We start from the raw sequence: 17,576 nt of genomic DNA on the forward strand, positions 1-17,576 counted from the left end.
TACTGTTATTGGCATTTTTGCCTCTTGCTTCTCAATTATGATACCTTCTGAATTCTCTTTTTTCTGTTGGATTTAAGCAAGATGCCATAAAGCAAACATATGAAAGGTCGGTCAAAGCTGCTCAAGATTAATATCACCCTGATTTAGTTCTCAATTTCCCATGCAGCGTCCACGTACTATCTTGTGTGGATTCTGTGCTCCGTATCGCCTCCTACCAGGCCTTTTTAGCTCTTCATCAGGTTACAAATTTTTTACCTTGCTTCTTCAGCTTGGCTCAGTCTACTTATGTTTCAGATTATCTTGCAATAATTGGATGCTGTTTTTGGCTAAGTTAGAAGCCCTGTGCAGGTTGGCTCAGGCTTCTTATGTTTCAGGCTGAAGAGGCATTCCAGCGAGAAGATCTATCGGTGCATATTGGTTGTTTGACAACCAGAATGTAATGGCAAGAAATTACCCTTTGCACAGTGTGGCATGTGCGGATGTGCCATGGCACATCAGGTGCATTTAGAAAGACTGTAGATGGGAAGTGGGTTCATGCTTTCTGTGCTGAGGTAATTATTGAAAGGGAATTAGGCTTACACCTAGTTCCTAAATAATTTTGGTGGTTGAATTGCCCAACACAAATCTTTGGACTAACTAGTTTGCCCAAGTATATAGATTATACAGGTGTAAAAGGTTCACACTCAGCCAATAAAAAGACCAAGTTTTGGATTCAACAAAGGAGCAAAGGGGCAAGCGAAGGCACCCCTGGTCTGGTGCACCGGACTGTCCGGTGTGCCACCGGACATGTCCGGTGCACCAGGGGTGTAAGGAAAATGGACCCCGGGCCTTTTGGCTAATTGAGTTTTGGTGTTTGATGAACAACACAATCCGTGAACTAATAAGTTTCCTAGTGTTTGTGTTTGTAGTTCACAGGATGCGAAGAGAATTGGACCAAGGCAATGAGGATGCAACACCTCAAAAGAAGACATAAAAAGATGCACAGGAGTCCAATACTCAAGAACAAAGAAGCCCGAAGAAATCAGCGAAGAAATCCTAGAAAAGGGCTGTCAGCCAGCGCCTGGTGGCGCACCGGACACTGGTGTCCGGTGTGCACCGGACTGTCCGGTGAGGCACCGGACAGTCTGCGCAGAGAGGCCGCAGAAAGGCGCTCTCTGGCTGTAGCACCGGACTGTCCGGTGTGCACCGGACTGTCCGGTGTGCCAACGGGCAGAAATGCAACGGTCGGATCCAACGGTCGACTGCTACAGGCGCCAACGGTCGGCTGACGTGGCGTGCACCGGACATCTACTGTTCAGTGTCCGGTGGTGCACCGGACTGTCCGGTGCACCCGACGACAGAAAGCTGCTGCTTTCTGTCCAATGGCTAGTTGGGGGTGTGGAGGCTATAAATACCACCCCAACCGGCCATTCTCAAGTGTGAGAGCCCAAGCAACATACCAAGGCATATATTGCACATTTCCAAGAGCTCAAACACCCAAGTGCTTAATAGAATCACTCGGTGATTAGCGTAGGTGCTTTGCGAAGTGCTTAGGTTAGTTAGACCGCTTTAGCGCTTGCTCTAGGTGAATCCTAGTTAGTTGAGTGAGTTTAGATAAACCTCACAACCCCTCGGCTCTTGCGCGAGTCGTTGTAATCGTACCGAGTGGGGCGAGAGTCTTGCGAGACCGTGACAACCGCGTTTGTGTCACGGCCGCCACCGTGTACCGGAGGGAACGAGGCCCGCGGCGTTTCGGCCGGAAGCTCGATAGTGGAGACGGCGGGGAGCGTCCGAGAGGAGCCGGAAGCGGAGCACCACTTGCGCGTGGAGAAGGCTCGCGGCTCTCTACGGAGTTACTCGACCGTGGTGCTTGGCCCTCGCGTGGGCTTCCCTTTGCGTAGGGGCACCAACGAGGATTAGTCGGGACCTTGCGCGGTTCCGGATACCTCGGTAAAAATACCGGCGTCATCCACGAGAGTTTGCTTCTCTACTTAGCTCTTTACATTCCGCATTTATATTAAGCATTTAAGTTTCAATCTTATTGTCATACTTATTTAGTGTAGATTGAAACTTAGCCTTTGCGGTAGAGATAGCAACACTTAGACAAAACCTAGTTTGCACATTCTAGTTTTGATTATTTGCATAGGTTTTGCTCTAGGGATTTAATTGTGGCCTAGTTTAGTAAAAGTTTTAGAAGTCCTAATTCACCCCCCCTCTTAGGCGTCACCCGTTTCCTACAAGTGGTATCAGAGCCGGTTTGGCTCATTTGAAACGTTTTAGCTTCATCGCTAAAAGAGCCGACGCTTTTTAGAGGAAGGGATGGATACCCATAGGCCACCACACTTTGACGGCACTAACTTCCCATATTATAGTGCTAGAATGGCTTGTTACCTAGAGGCTGTTGATCTAGGTGTTTGGAGAGTCACTCGTGACGGGATGAAACCCCTCAAGAATCCCGAGAAACCCACCACGAGTGAGGAAAAAGAAATCCATTTAAATGCTAGAGCCAAAAATTGCTTGTATGAATCTCTTAGCATGGATATTTTCAACCAAGTATTTACCTTGAAAACTGCTAATGAGATTTGGCTAAAATTGCATGAGCTCCATGACGGCACATCCAATGTCTGTGAGCAAAAACATTGCCTAGTCTTAAATGAGTATAATTCTTTTGCTATGAAAGATGATGAGCTTGTTAGAGACATGTATTCTCGCTTGAATCTAATAATCAATGAGCTCAACTCTATTGGCATTAATAAGCTAGGTGATGCGGACATTGTGAGGAAGATTATCTCCCTGCTACCACAACAAAAATATGGAAGCATCATCACCATCCTTCACAACATGGAGGACTTGAGCAACATGACCCCGACTATTGTGATTGGGAAAATCGCGGCCTTTGAGATGTCGCGAAAAATGTGTCGGGGAGAGGAGCCAACTTCCTCAAGGCCATATGCTTTTGCATGTGATGAAAGGAAGGGCAAAAAGAAGGCTCCCACTCCAAGTTCCTCAAGTGAAGAAGAGGAAGAAGAAGAAAGTGATGATGATGAAGATAATCAACCATGCTCATCATCCTCTGAGGACGAAGAAACAATCCGACGCGTCGGAAAGGTAATGGGGATGATCCGCAAGATTAATCTAATGGGTGTGCCCTTGCAGGTCGAAGATCTTCTCTTTAACATTGACAGGAAAAAGCAAAGGAAGAGAGGATGCTTCGCATGTGGGGAGAAGGGCCACTTTAGGGACAACTGTCCAACTATGGCCGAACCCAAAAAGGAGAGGAGCAAAGGCAAGGCGCTAACAAGTGTTAGAACTTGGGATGATTCTTCAAGTGAAGAAGAACCTCCAAGGACGCGCAGTCACCGATCCTCATCACGCTCATCACGGTCATCACACAAATGCCTTATGGCAAGAGGTAACAAAAGCATTCCATCCTCTAGTGATGAAAGTAGTAGTGATGATGAAGGCGAGGGAAAGGCCTCTCTAGATGAGCTTGCGGAAGCCGTAGAATTTTTCCAGGATGTTTGCACTAAGCAAAAAGCTCAACTTAAAACCTTGAAAAGTAAGTTGATTAGCTCCCAAAATGATTACAAAGGTTTGCTAGAAAAATTTGAAACTTTTGCAAACTCAAATAGTGAGCTGTCAACTAAAATTGAGCTATTAGAGTCTAGTGCTCCATCCATTGCTACTGATGATGGCCTTATTAAAAAGAATGAAAAACTTAAGGCTAAGTTAGCTAGCTCACAAGACACTATTGAAAATTTGCTAGAGAAAATGGAAATTCTTAGCATACACAATAATGAGCTAACTACTAAGCTAGAAAACATTGGTAGCACCCCAGGAGCATCTTTTGTTGAAATTCCTGAAATTATTAAAAAGGATGCTTCTACTTCTTGCTTTGATTTAATTAATGATTCTAACCCCTGCAACCAAGTTCTTGTTGAGAATATTGTTGTAGAAACATGTCTGGATGAGGTTGCAAAGGAAAATGAACAATTAAGGCAAGAAGTGGCTCGCCTTGGCAAGGCTTTGTATGATAAGAAAGGCAAAGCCAAACAAATCCGACCTCCACAGGATAACACCACTGCGGGAGTGAACAAGCCTATGGAGGAAGAAACTGTGATTTGTAGGTTGTGCCACAAGGAAGGCCACAAGTCTTTCCAATGCAAGGCGATGACCGGGGATAAACAAAGGCAAAAGCTCAAGCAAAAGCCATCAAGCAAAATCTCCAACACCTACATCAAAAAGGTGAACAAAAAGGATGCTACACCATATTTGATCAAGAAGAAAAAGAACGGAAAGGTGATAGCAATCAAGGCTAACAAGCAAGCCAACAAAGGAAAGGGGGCCAAACGCATCTGGGTGCCAAAGGAGATAATTTCAACCATGAAAAGCACCAAGAAGGTTTGGATCCCGAAAGGGAAGTGAGTGGACCGAAGGTCCTCGGGAAATTTGGAGACTTGGCAAAATTGGGATGTATATCATGGGATACATCATATTGGATCAAGTTTATTGCCAAGTGGGTTAGTATAAATCTTGGACCCAAATTTCCCACCCATGACTAAGGTAACTAGTTTTATTGTATTCTTTGTTTTTACAATTGGTATCTATTTATCTTTTATCTTGTTTACCTTTCTTGCCTAGTATTACCTTTGTTATGTACTTTTGTTCAAAATCATGCATACTAGGTAAATCATATGGTAGGATTGCTAGTTTTTACTTCATATACTTAAGCAAACCTACATGGCTTAAAATGATTATTTAAGCACGGCACATAGCTTTTATATCACTCCATAGTAAATGATGCATCAATTAAATTTTTTTTTTGATTTCTACAAAGTGTATCATTTAACTTATATGTGCCAAAGTTAGGATTATGGATAATTTGCCCCTCTTGATAAAAAATCAAAGTGCATGTCTCCTACAAGTATTCAAAACTTGTATGCACACCTTTAGGGGGAGGTTACTCTATAATCTAACACTTTGAGACTAACACCTTTTCAAGTCTATTTCATGTGATAGTCTCATTGTAAGGAAAATGAAGTCCCCGGAGAAAGACAACAATCTTCCACTGCAAAATCTCCAAGAACTCTCATGTCTCTCAAGCTCGCCATTGATCTTCAATTGGTATCTTTTGAGACTACATTCAGTATCATTTACATGTCTTCTCCAATATTTGATTAGACTATATTTCATATCATATACTTCCTTGTTGCTAAAAATGCATAAGTGGTTAACTCATATTCTGTTACCTATGCATAAGGGAAGTTAGTCTTTTCAAATCATGTCTTGCACCTCTAATTTTCACATGCTTTTTCCTAAGTAGAGGATCTCTGTCAGGGGGAGTATTTCTTCATCTCTAAAGGGGGAGAAAAACTCTTTCCAAAGGAGAGTACTCATTTAGGGGGAGTAATCTTTTGAGAAATTCCTACACATGGTATCTTTCATGGTCTACAAGTGGTATCTTTCATGGCTTAATTTAATATCCTTCTTGTGATATCATTTGTTGAGGGCAAGCTTTTATTTACTTCCTACATGCTTTTAATGTCTTCCTTTTCGGTGGTTGATGCCAAAGGGGGAGAAGTTTAGGGACCAAAGCAATGAAAACTATATCAAACACCAAACACCACCAATTTAAAATTTTATATCTACAAATGGTTTTTCAAGTGGTTTTGGTTATTTGGTCCAAAAATAGGAAGTAAGTGAATTATGGAGTTAGGAGGAGGCTTAAGTCCATAATATCACATTGTGGGACAATCATGCATCTTAGCAAGTAAAATGCATATTTTCATTCAAATACTTGTATTATTTGCTTGCTTTGGTTGTGTTGTCATCAATCACCAAAAAGGGGGAGATTGTAAGGAAAATGGACCCCGGGCCTTTTGGCTAATTGAGTTTTGGTGTTTGATGAACAACACAATCCGTGAACTAATAAGTTTCCTAGTGTTTGTGTTTGTAGTTCACAAGATGCGAAGAGAATTGGACCAAGGCAATGAGGATGCAACACCTCAAAAGAAGACATAAAAAGATGCACAGGAGTCCAATACTCAAGAACAAAGAAGCCCGAAGAAATCAGCGAAGAAATCCTAGAAAAGGGCTGTCAGCCAGCGCCTGGTGGCGCACCGGACACTGGTGTCCGGTGTGCACCGGACTGTCCGGTGAGGCACCGGACAGTCTGCGCAGAGAGGCCGCAGAAAGGCGCTCTCTGGCTGTAGCACCGGACTGTCCGGTGTGCACCGGACTGTCCGGTGTGCACCGGACTGTCCGGTGTGCCAACGGGCAGAAAGGCAACGGTCGGATCCAACGGTCGACTGCTACAGGCGCCAACGGTCGGCTGACGTGGCGTGCACCGGACATCTACTGTTCAGTGTCCGGTGGTGCACCGGACTGTCCGGTGCACCCGACGACAGAAAGCTGCTGCTTTCTGTCCAACGGCTAGTTGGGGGTGTGGAGGCTATAAATACCACCCCAACCGGCCATTCTCAAGTGTGAGAGCCCAAGCAACATACCAAGGCATATATTGCACATTTCCAAGAGCTCAAACACCCAAGTGCTTAATAGAATCACTCGGTGATTAGCGTAGGTGCTTTGCGAAGTGCTTAGGTTAGTTAGACCGCTTTAGCGCTTGCTCTAGGTGAATCCTAGTTAGTTGAGTGAGTTTAGATAAACCTCACAACCCCTCGGCTCTTGCGCGAGTCGTTGTAATCGTACCGAGTGGGGCGAGAGTCTTGCGAGACCGTGACAACCGCGTTTGTGTCACGGCCGCCACCGTGTACCGGAGGGAACGAGGCCCGCGGCGTTTCGGCCGGAAGCTCGATAGTGGAGACGGCGGGGAGCGTCCGAGAGGAGCCGGAAGCGGAGCACCACTTGCGCGTGGAGAAGGCTCGCGGCTCTCTACGGAGTTACTCGACCGTGGTGCTTGGCCCTCGCGTGGGCTTCCCTTTGCGTAGGGGCACCAACGAGGATTAGTCGGGACCTTGCGCGGTTCCGGATACCTCGGTAAAAATACCGGCGTCATCCACGAGAGTTTGCTTCTCTACTTAGCTCTTTACATTCCGCATTTATATTAAGCATTTAAGTTTCAATCTTATTGTCATACTTATTTAGTGTAGATTGAAACTTAGCCTTTGCGGTAGAGATAGCAACACTTAGACAAAACCTAGTTTGCACATTCTAGTTTTGATTATTTGCATAGGTTTTGCTCTAGGGATTTAATTGTGGCCTAGTTTAGTAAAAGTTTTAGAAGTCCTAATTCACCCCCCCCTCTTAGGCGTCACCCGTTTCCTACAAGGGGGACTCAGACTCAAACTCGCCACCTTCGGGAATTTCCAGAGGCACTCGCGCTATAATTCACCGGACTGTCCGGTGTACACCGGACAGTGTCCGGTGCGCCATGGAGAAGCGGCCTCAGGAACTCGCCAGCTTCGGGAAAATCCAACGGCTAGTCCGCTAAAATTCACCGGACTGTCCGGTGTGCACCGGACTGTCCGGTGCGACTCGGGTGCAACGGCTACCTCCGCGCCAACGGCTCCCTGCAGAGCAATAAATGCGCGCGCAGCGCGCGCAGGAGTCAGAATTGCCCATGCTGGCACACCGGACAGCAAACAGTACATGTCCGGTGTGCACCGGACACCCAGGCGGGCCCACAAGTCAGAAGCTCCAACGGTCAGAATCCAACGGCAGTGATGACGTGGCAGGGAGCACCGGACTGTCCGGTGTGCACCGGACTGTCCGGTGCGCCATCGAGCAGACAGACTCCCAACGGCCACTTTTGGTGGTTGGGGCTATAAATACCCCAACCACCCCACCATTCATTGCATCCAAGTTTTCCACTTCCCAACTACTACAAGAGCTCTAGCATTCAATTCTAGACACACCAAAGAGATCAAATCCTCTCCAAACTCCACACAACGCCATAGTGATTAGAGAGAGTGATTTGCTTGTGTTCTTTCGAGCTCTTGCGCTTGGATTGCTTTCTTCTTTCTTGATCCTTTCTTTGCAATCAAACTCACTTGTAATTGAGGCAAGAGACACCAATCTTGTGGTGGTCCTTGCGGGAACTTTGTGTTCCAAGTGATTGAGAAGAGAAAGCTCACTCGATCCGTGGATCGTTTGAGAGAGGGAAGGGTTGAAAGAGACCCGGCCTTTGTGGCCTCCTCAACGGGGAGTAGGTTTGCAAGAACCGAACCTCGGTAAAACAAATCTCCGTGTCTCACTTGCTTATTCGCTTGGGATTTGTTTTGCGCCCTCTCTTGCGGACTCGTTTCTTATTACTAACGCTAACCCCGACTTGTAGTTGTGTTTATATTTGCAAATTTCAGTTTCGCCCTATTCACCCCCCCTCTAGGCGACTTTCAATTGGTATCAGAGCTCGGTGCTTCATTAGAGCCTAACCGCTCGAAGTGATGTCGGGAGATCACGCCAAGAAGGAGATGGAGACCGGCGAAAAGCCCACTACAAGCCACGGGAGCACTTCATCGGAAGAGTCCCGCACCAAGAGGAAGGAGAAGAAGAAGGACTCCTCCAAACGGAAGGAGAAAAAGTCTTCCTCTTCTCACCACAAAGAGAAGAAGGAAAAGTCTTCTTCCCACAAGCCGCATCGGAAAGGCGACAAGCACAAGAGGATGAGGAAGGTGGTCTACTACGAGACCGACACTTCATCAACATCGACCTCCGACTCCGATGCGCCCTCCGTCACTTCTAAGCGCCAAGAGCACAAGAAGTATAGTAAGATCCCCCTACGCTACCCTCGCATTTCCAAACATACACCTTTACTTTCCGTCCCATTAGGCAAACCACCAACTTTTGATGGTGAAGATTACGCTAGGTGGAGCGATTTAATGCGATTTCATCTAACCTCGCTCCACAAAAGTATATGGGATGTTGTTGAGTTTGGTGCACAGGTACCGACTGTAGGGGATGAGAACTATGATGAGGATGAGGTGGCCCAAATCGAGCACTTCAACTCTCAAGCAACAACAATACTCCTCGCCTCTCTAAGTAGAGAGGAGTATAACAAAGTACAAGGGTTGAAGAGCGCCAAGGAGATTTGGGATGTGCTCAAAACCGCGCACGAGGGAGACGAGCTCACCAAGATCACCAAGCGGGAAACAATCGAGGGGGAGCTCGGTCGGTTCCGGCTTCGCAAAGGGGAAGAGCCACAACACATGTACAACCGGCTCAAGACCCTGGTAAATCAAGTGCGCAACCTCGGGAGCGTAAAGTGGGATGACCATGAGATGGTTAAGGTTATTCTAAGATCTCTTATTTTCCTTAACCCTACTCAAGTTCAATTAATCCGTGGTAATCCTAGATATACTAAAATGACCCCCGAGGAAGTTATCGGGAATTTTGTTAGTTTTGAGTGCATGATCGAAGGCTCGAGGAAGATCAACGAGCTTGATGATGCCACCACATCCGAAGCTCAACCCGTTGCATTCAAGGCAACGGAGGAGAAGAAGGAGGAGTCTACACCAAGTCGACAACCAATAGACGCCTCCAAGCTCGACAATGAGGAAATGGCGCTCATCATCAAGAGCTTCCGCCAAATCCTCAAGCAAAGGAAGGGGAAGGACTACAAGTCCCGCTCCAAGAAGGTTTGCTACAAATGTGGTAAGCCCGGTCATTTTATTGCTAAATGTCCCATATCTAGTGACAGTGACCGAGGCGACGACAAGAAGGGGAGAAGAAAGGAGAAGAAGAGGTACTACAAGAAGAAGGGCGGCGATGCCCATATTTGTCGGGAGTGGGATTCCGACGAAAGCTCAAGCGACTCCTCCGACGACGAGGACGCCGCCAACATCGCCGTCACCAAGGGACTCCTCTTCCCCAACGTCGGCCACAAGTGCCTCATGGCAAAGGACGGCAAAAAGAAAAAGGTTAAATCTAACTCCTCCACTAAATATGAATCTTCTAGTGATGATAATGCTAGTGATGAGGAGGATAGTTTGCGTTCCCTTTTTGCCAACCTTAACATAGCTCAAAAGGAAAAATTAAATGAATTAGTTAGTGCTATTCATGAAAAGGATGACCTTTTGGATTCCCAAGAGGATTGTCTAATTAAAGAAAACAAAAAACATGTTAAGGTTAAAAAGGCTTATGCTCTTGAAATTGAGAAATGTGAAAAATTATCTAGTGAGCTAAGCACTTGCCGTGAGATGATTGACAACCTTAGAAATGAAAATGTTATTTTAAATGCTAAGGTTGATTCACATGTTTGTGATGTTTCAATTCCCAATCCTAGAGATAACAATGATAATTTGCTTGCTAGGATTGAAGAATTAAACATTTCTCTTGCTAGCCTTAGAGTAGAGAATGAAAATTTGATTGCTAAGGTTAAAGATTTTGATGTTTGCAAAGTTACAATTGCCGATCTTAGAGATAAAAATGATATACTTCGTGCTAAGATTGTTGAACTTAATTCGTGCAAACCCTCTACATCTACCATTGAGCATATTACTATTTGTACTAGATGTAGAGATATTGATGTTGATGCTATTCATGATCACATGATTTTAATTAAGCAACAAAATGATCATATAGCTAAACTAGATGCTAAAATTGCCGAGCACAACTTAGAAAATGAGAAATTTAAATTTGCTCGTAGCATGCTTTATAATGGGAGACGCCCTGACATTAAGGATGGCATTGGCTTCCAAAGGGGAGACAATGTCAAAATTAATGCCCCTCCTAAGAACTTGTCTAACTTTGTTAAGGGCAAGGCTCCCATGCCTCAGGATAACGAGGGCTACATTTTGTACCCTGCCGGCTATCCTGAGAACAAAATCAGGAAAATTCATTCTAAGAAGTCTCACTCTGGCCCTAATCATGCTTTTATGTATAAGGGTGAGACATCTAGTTCTAGGCAACCAACCCGTGCTAAGTTGCCTAAGAAGAAAATTCCTAATGCATCAAATGAACATAGCATTTCATTTAAGACTTTTGATGCATCCTATGTTTTGACTAACAAATCCGGCAAGGTCGTTGCCAAGCTTGTTGGGGGCAAACACAAGAGGTCAAAAACTTGTGTTTGGGTACCCAAAGTTCTTGTTTCTAATGCCAAAGGACCCAAAACAGTTTGGGTACCTAAAGTCAAGAACTAAATTTGTGATGTAGGTTTATGCATCCGGGGGCTCAAGTTGGATACTCGACAGCGGGTGCACAAACCACATGACAGGGGAGAAAAGGATGTTCTCCTCATATGAGAAAAACCAAGATCCCCAAAGAGCAATCACATTCGGGGATGGAAATCAAGGTTTGGTCAAAGGTTTGGGTAAAATTGCTATATCTCCTGACCATTCCATTTCCAATGTTTTTCTCGTTGATTCTTTAGATTACAATTTGCTTTCTGTTTCTCAATTATGTCAAATGGGCTACAACTGTCTTTTTACTGATATTGGTGTCACTGTCTTTAGAAGAAGTGACGATTCAATAGCATTTAAGGGAGTGTTAGAGGGTCAGCTATACTTGGTAGATTTTGATAGAGCTGAACTCGACACTTGCTTAATTGCTAAGACTAACATGGGTTGGCTCTGGCACCGCCGACTAGCCCATGTTGGGATGAAGAATCTTCACAAGCTTCTAAAGGGAGAACACATTTTAGGATTAACAAATGTTCATTTTGAGAAAGATAGGATTTGTAGCGCATGCCAGGCAGGAAAGCAAGTTGGTGCCCATCATCCACACAAGAACATCATGACAACCGACAGGCCACTGGAGCTCCTACACATGGACCTATTCGGCCCGATTGCTTATATAAGCATCGGCGGGAGTAAGTACTGTCTAGTTATTGTGGATGATTATTCTCGCTTCACTTGGGTATTCTTTTTACAGGAAAAATCTCAAACCCAAGAGACCTTAAAGGGATTCTTGAGACGGGCTCAAAATGAGTTCGGCTTAAGGATCAAGAAAATAAGAAGCGACAACGGGACGGAGTTCAAGAACTCACAAATTGAAGGCTTTCTTGAGGAGGAGGGCATCAAGCATGAGTTCTCTTCTCCCTACACCCCTCAACAAAATGGTGTAGTGGAAAGGAAGAATCGAACTCTATTGGACATGGCAAGAACCATGCTTGATGAGTACAAGACACCGGACCGGTTTTGGGCCGAAGCGGTCAACACCGCCTGCTACGCCATCAACCGGTTATATCTTCACCGAATCCTCAAGAAGACATCCTATGAACTCCTAATCGGTAAAAAGCCCAACATTTCATACTTTAGAGTTTTTGGTAGCAAATGCTTTATTCTTGTTAAAAGAGGTAGAAAATCTAAATTTGCTCCTAAAACTGTAGAAGGCTTTTTACTTGGTTATGACTCAAACACAAGGGCATATAGGGTCTTTAACAAGTCCACTGGACTAGTTGAAGTCTCATGTGACGTTGTGTTTGATGAAACTAACGTCTCTCAAGTAGAGCAAGTTGATCTTGATGAGATAGGTAATGAAGAGGCTCCATGCATAGCGCTAAGGAACATGTCCATTGGGGATGTGTGTCCTAAGGAATCCGAAGAGCCTCCAAGTGCACAAGATCAACCATCCTCCACCACGCAAGCATCTCCACCAACTCAAAATGAGGATGAAGCTCAAGTTGATGAAGGGCAAAGTCAAGAAGATGAGCCACCTCAAGATGATGGCAATGATCACGGGGGAGATGCAAATGATCAAGAAAAGGAGGATGAGGAAGAACCAAGGCCGCCACACCCAAGAGTCCACCAAGCAATCCAACGAGATCACCCCGTCGACACCATCCTCGGCGACATTCATAAGGGGGTAACCACTCGATCTCGTGTTGCACATTTTTGTGAACATTACTCTTTTGTTTCCTCTATTGAGCCACATAGGGTGGAGGAAGCACTTCAAGATTCGGATTGGGTGGTGGCGATGCAAGAGGAGCTCAACAACTTCACTAGGAATGAGGTATGGCATTTGGTTCCACGTCCTAACCAAAATGTTGTAGGAACCAAATGGGTCTTCCGCAACAAGCAAGATGAGCATGGTGTGGTGACAAGGAACAAAGCACGACTTGTGGCCAAGGGATACTCCCAAGTCGAAGGTTTAGATTTCGGTGAAACCTATGCACCCGTAGCTAGGCTTGAGTCAATTCGCATATTATTGGCCTATGCTACTTACCATGGCTTTAAGCTTTATCAAATGGACGTGAAAAGTGCCTTCCTCAACGGACCAATCAAGGAAGAGGTCTATGTTGAGCAACCTCCCGGCTTTGAAGACAGTGAGTATCCTAACCATGTTTATAGGCTCTCTAAGGCGCTTTATGGGCTCAAGCAAGCCCCAAGAGCATGGTATGAATGGCTTAGAGATTTCCTTATTGCAAATGGCTTCAAAGTCGGAAAGGCCGATCCTACACTCTTTACTAAAACTCTTGAAAATGACTTGTTTGTATGCCAAATCTATGTCGATGATATTATATTTGGGTCTACTAACGAGTCTACATGTGAAGAATTTAGTAGGATCATGACACAGAAATTCGAGATGTCTATGATGGGGGAGTTGAAGTATTTTCTAGGATTCCAAGTCAAGCAACTCCAAGAGGGCACCTTCATTAGCCAAACGAAGTACACTCAAGACATTCTAACCAAGTTTGGAATGAAGGATGCCAAGCCCATCAAGACACCCATGGGAACAAATGGGCATCTCGACCTCGACACGGTAGGTAAGTCCGTGGATCAAAAGGTATACCGGTCGATGATAGGTTCTTTACTCTATTTATGTGCATCTCGACCGGACATTATGCTTTCCGTTTGCATGTGTGCAAGATTCCAATCCGACCCTAAGGAATCCCACCTTACGGCCGTAAAACGAATCTTGAGATATTTGGCTTATACTCCTAAGTTTGGGCTTTGGTACCCTCGGGGATCCACATTTGATTTGATTGGTTATTCGGATGCTGATTGGGCGGGGTGCAAAATTAATAGGAAGAGCACATCGGGGACTTGCCAGTTCTTGGGAAGATCCTTGGTGTCTTGGGCTTCAAAGAAGCAAAATTCGGTCGCTCTTTCCACCGCCGAAGCCGAGTACATTGCCGCAGGTCATTGTTGCGCGCAATTGCTTTGGATGAGGCAAACCCTGCGGGACTATGGTTACAAATTAACCAAAGTCCCTTTGCTATGTGATAATGAGAGTGCAATCAAAATGGCCGACAATCCCGTCGAGCATAGCCGCACTAAGCACATAGCCATTCGGTATCATTTTCTTAGGGATCACCAACAAAAGGGGGATATCGAGATTTCTTACATTAACACTAAAGATCAATTAGCCGATATCTTTACCAAGCCTCTTGATGAACAGACCTTTACCAAACTTAGGCATGAGCTCAATATTCTTGATTCTCGCAACTTCTTTTGCTAAATTGCACACATAGCTCATTTATACTTTTGATCATATATGCTATGACTAATGTGTTTTCAAGTCTATTTCAAACCAAGTCATAGGTATATTGAAAGGAAATTGGAGTCTTCGGCGAAAGACAAAGGCTTTCACTCCGTAACTCATCCTTCGCCATCGCTCCAATAAAAGGACCTTGTCTTTGGGGGAGAGAGTAAGAGCCCAAAGCTAAAGGACCGGATTTCGTCTTTGGTATAATCTTAACTCATTTACTTATGACCAAAGGGGAAGATAGTACTTCGAGGGCTCTAATGATTCCATTTTTGGCGATTCATGCCAAAGGGGGAGAAAGTATGAGCCCAAAGCAAAAGGACCGCACCACCACCAATTTCAAAAACTTAGTGCTTTCCAAAAGTATTTATCAATTGGTATCCTATTGTGTTCAAAAGGGGGAGAAAGTAGTATTTCAAAAATGGTATATCAAAACCCTCTTGAACACTAAGAGGAGTATCTCATTTAGGGGGAGTTTTTTGTTTAGTCAAAGGAAAGGCATTTGAAACAGGGGGAGAAAATTTCAAATCTTGAAAATGCTTTGCAAAACTCTTATTCATTTACCTTTGATTATTTGCAAAAGATCTTTGAAACGGATTTACAAAAAGAATTTGCAAAAACAAAACATGTGGTGCAAACGTGGTCCAAAATGTTATATAAGAAAGAAACATTCCATGCATATCTTGTAAGTAGTTATATTGGCTCAATTCCAAGCAACCTTTACACTTACATTATGCAAACTAGTTCAATTATGCACTTCTATATTTGCTTTGGTTTGTGTTGGCATCAATCACCAAAAAGGGGGAGATTGAAAGGGAATTAGGCTTACACCTAGTTCCTAAATAATTTTGGTGGTTGAATTGCCCAACACAAATCTTTGGACTAACTAGTTTGCCCAAGTATATAGATTATACAGGTGTAAAAGGTTCACACTCAGCCAATAAAAAGACCAAGTTTTGGATTCAACAAAGGAGCAAAGGGGCAAGCGAAGGCACCCCTGGTCTGGTGCACCGGACTGTCCGGTGTGCCACCGGACATGTCCGGTGCACCAGGGGGACTCAGACTCAAACTCGCCACCTTCGGGAATTTCCAGAGGCACACGCGCTATAATTCACCGGACTGTCCGGTGTACACCGGACAGTGTCCGGTGCGCCATGGAGAAGCGGCCTCAGGAACTCGCCAGCTTCGGGAAAATCCAACGGCTAGTCCGCTAAAATTCACCGGACTGTCCGGTGTGCACCGGACTGTCCGGTGCGACTCGGGTGCAACGACTACCTCCGCGCCAACGGCTCCCTGCAGAGCAATAAATGCGCGCGCAGCGCGCGCAGGAGTCAGAATCGCCCATGCTGGCACACCGGACAGCAAACAGTATATGTCCGGTGTGCACCGGACACCCAGGCGGGCCCACAAGTCAGAAGCTCCAACGGTCAGAATCCAACGGCAGTGATGACGTGGCAGGGAGCACCGGACTGTCCGGTGTGCACCGGACTGTCCGGTGCGCCATCGAGCAGACAGACTCCCAACGGCCACTTTTGGTGGTTGGGGCTATAAATACCCCAACCACCCCACCATTCATTGCATCCAAGTTTTCCACTTCCCAACTACTACAAGAGCTCTAGCATTCAATTCTAGACACACCAAAGAGATCAAATCCTCTCCAAACTCCACACAACGCCATAGTGATTAGAGAGAGTGATTTGCTTGTGTTCTTTCTAGCTCTTGCGCTTGGATTGCTTTCTTCTTTCTTGATCCTTTCTTTGCAATCAAACTCACTTGTAATTGAGGCAAGAGACACCAATCTTGTGGTGGTCCTTGCGGGAACTTTGTGTTCCAAGTGATTGAGAAGAGAAAGCTCACTCGATCCGTGGATCGTTTGAGAGAGGGAAGGGTTGAAAGAGACCCGGCCTTTGTGGCCTCCTCAACGAGGAGTAGGTTTGCAAGAACCGAACCTCGGTAAAACAAATCTCCGTGTCTCACTTGCTTATTCGCTTGGGATTTGTTTTGCGCCCTCTCTTGCGGACTCGTTTCTTATTACTAACGCTAACCCCGACTTGTAGTTGTGTTTATATTTGCAAATTTCAGTTTCGCCCTATTCACCCCCCCTCTAGGCGACTTTCAATTATAAATAATAAAATCCTTTTAATGGCTTTTTTGTTAGGTCCTATAATTTTTCAAATATTTCGCAGTGGTTGTTGGACACCAAGTATGTAAGGGGACAAGATAAACCTGTAGAAGGAACGGTATGTAACTGTTTGTTACTGTGGCTTTCTTTTTAGTTTTAGTTCATCATAAGTAATAGATCATTAGCAGTTGTTTTTTGCTGTTAAATTGTGATTATCTGATTCTGTTATTGTGACATTTCATTCGTATCGTCTCATTTTTTTGGCTGTTCAATGCTTTTATCAGGAAACCCTTGTAGAGGGAAAGGACACTTGTGTCTGCCTCCACAATGTTGGCGGGTGCTTAAGGGTACATTATTCTCCATTCCTTCTTATCTAACCTATACATGGAATATTGACCACCGAGAATCTTGCTAAATTTGTCACTTCCAATATGCAGTGTAGCAGTGGGGATTGCAACATTACTTTCCATCCTACTTGCGCTAGAAGTTGTGGTTTTTACATGAACACAAAAGGGTTTGGTACTACACCACAACACAAAGCATACTGTGGCAAACACAGCGTACAACAGAAAGAGGTAAGGGGGTACTAAGCTATTTTTGAAGTAATAGGTCACTAGGATCTGTACGATGCTTATTTTGTTATTACTTCTGTCTCTTACCATCTTTCTGGAAATTCTGTGCAGGCTGATGCACAACAATATGGACCTGAGGAGCTCACGAGCATGAAACGAATGAGGATTAGCATGCCAGATTTACATTATATTGTTTCCCTGTGTTTGGTAGCATAAGAATGTTTGCACAATTACTAGAAATTTAATGCAAATATTTTTATAGAATATTTCAAATGCTCGAAGCATTTGGACATCTACATTTAGTTGTCGTTCTATTTTATTCAATCACTAAATCATGGCCATTTGTGCTCTTCAACTATTTATACAGCTTAACATTTGCTTCAAACAACAGCTTGTAATGTTCTCTTTTGAAGTATCAGATGCAAGAGCTCATTAATCACTGCCACTTATGAAGAGATCAGTCTGAAATCAACATAGTATCTTTAGCTACCTTGTAAAAACTCTGTGGTTTGGGTATA

General features: G+C 44.6%; 1 protein-coding gene across 2 annotated transcripts; it reads left to right on the forward strand.

Moving 5' to 3' along the window:
* The first annotated feature begins 151 nt into the window (after positions 1-151).
* LOC103643741 (nuA3 HAT complex component NTO1) lies at positions 152-17,356 on the forward strand. 2 transcript variants are annotated; one of them, XM_008666915.2, is made up of 6 exons: positions 152-239; positions 336-551; positions 16,551-16,604; positions 16,771-16,833; positions 16,924-17,061; positions 17,170-17,356. In XM_008666915.2, exons 2-6 carry the CDS (start codon positions 480-482, stop codon positions 17,272-17,274), a joined length of 432 nt encoding a protein of 143 aa, XP_008665137.1. In that variant the 5' UTR covers positions 152-239; positions 336-479; the 3' UTR covers positions 17,275-17,356. The 2 variants fall into 2 exon arrangements, with proteins under 2 accessions (XP_008665137.1, XP_020402858.1); XM_020547269.2 differs by having other exon boundaries at positions 175-551.
* Positions 17,357-17,576: the final 220 nt, after the last annotated feature.

Source organism: Zea mays, chromosome 1, assembly GCF_902167145.1.
Source record: "Zea mays cultivar B73 chromosome 1, Zm-B73-REFERENCE-NAM-5.0, whole genome shotgun sequence".
Taxonomy (NCBI): domain Eukaryota; kingdom Viridiplantae; phylum Streptophyta; class Magnoliopsida; order Poales; family Poaceae; genus Zea; species Zea mays.

Excerpts from the sequence above, each read along its gene's own strand:
- LOC103643741 (XM_008666915.2), top strand. The coding sequence starts at position 480 with ATGTGCCATGGCACATCAGGTGCATTTAGAAAGACTGTAGATGGGAAG. Across the intron at positions 16,834-16,923 it reads ATGTTGGCGGGTGCTTAAGG|TGTAGCAGTGGGGATTGCAA; the intron begins GTACATTATTCT and ends TCCAATATGCAG. Across the intron at positions 17,062-17,169 it reads ACAGCGTACAACAGAAAGAG|GCTGATGCACAACAATATGG; the intron begins GTAAGGGGGTAC and ends AATTCTGTGCAG.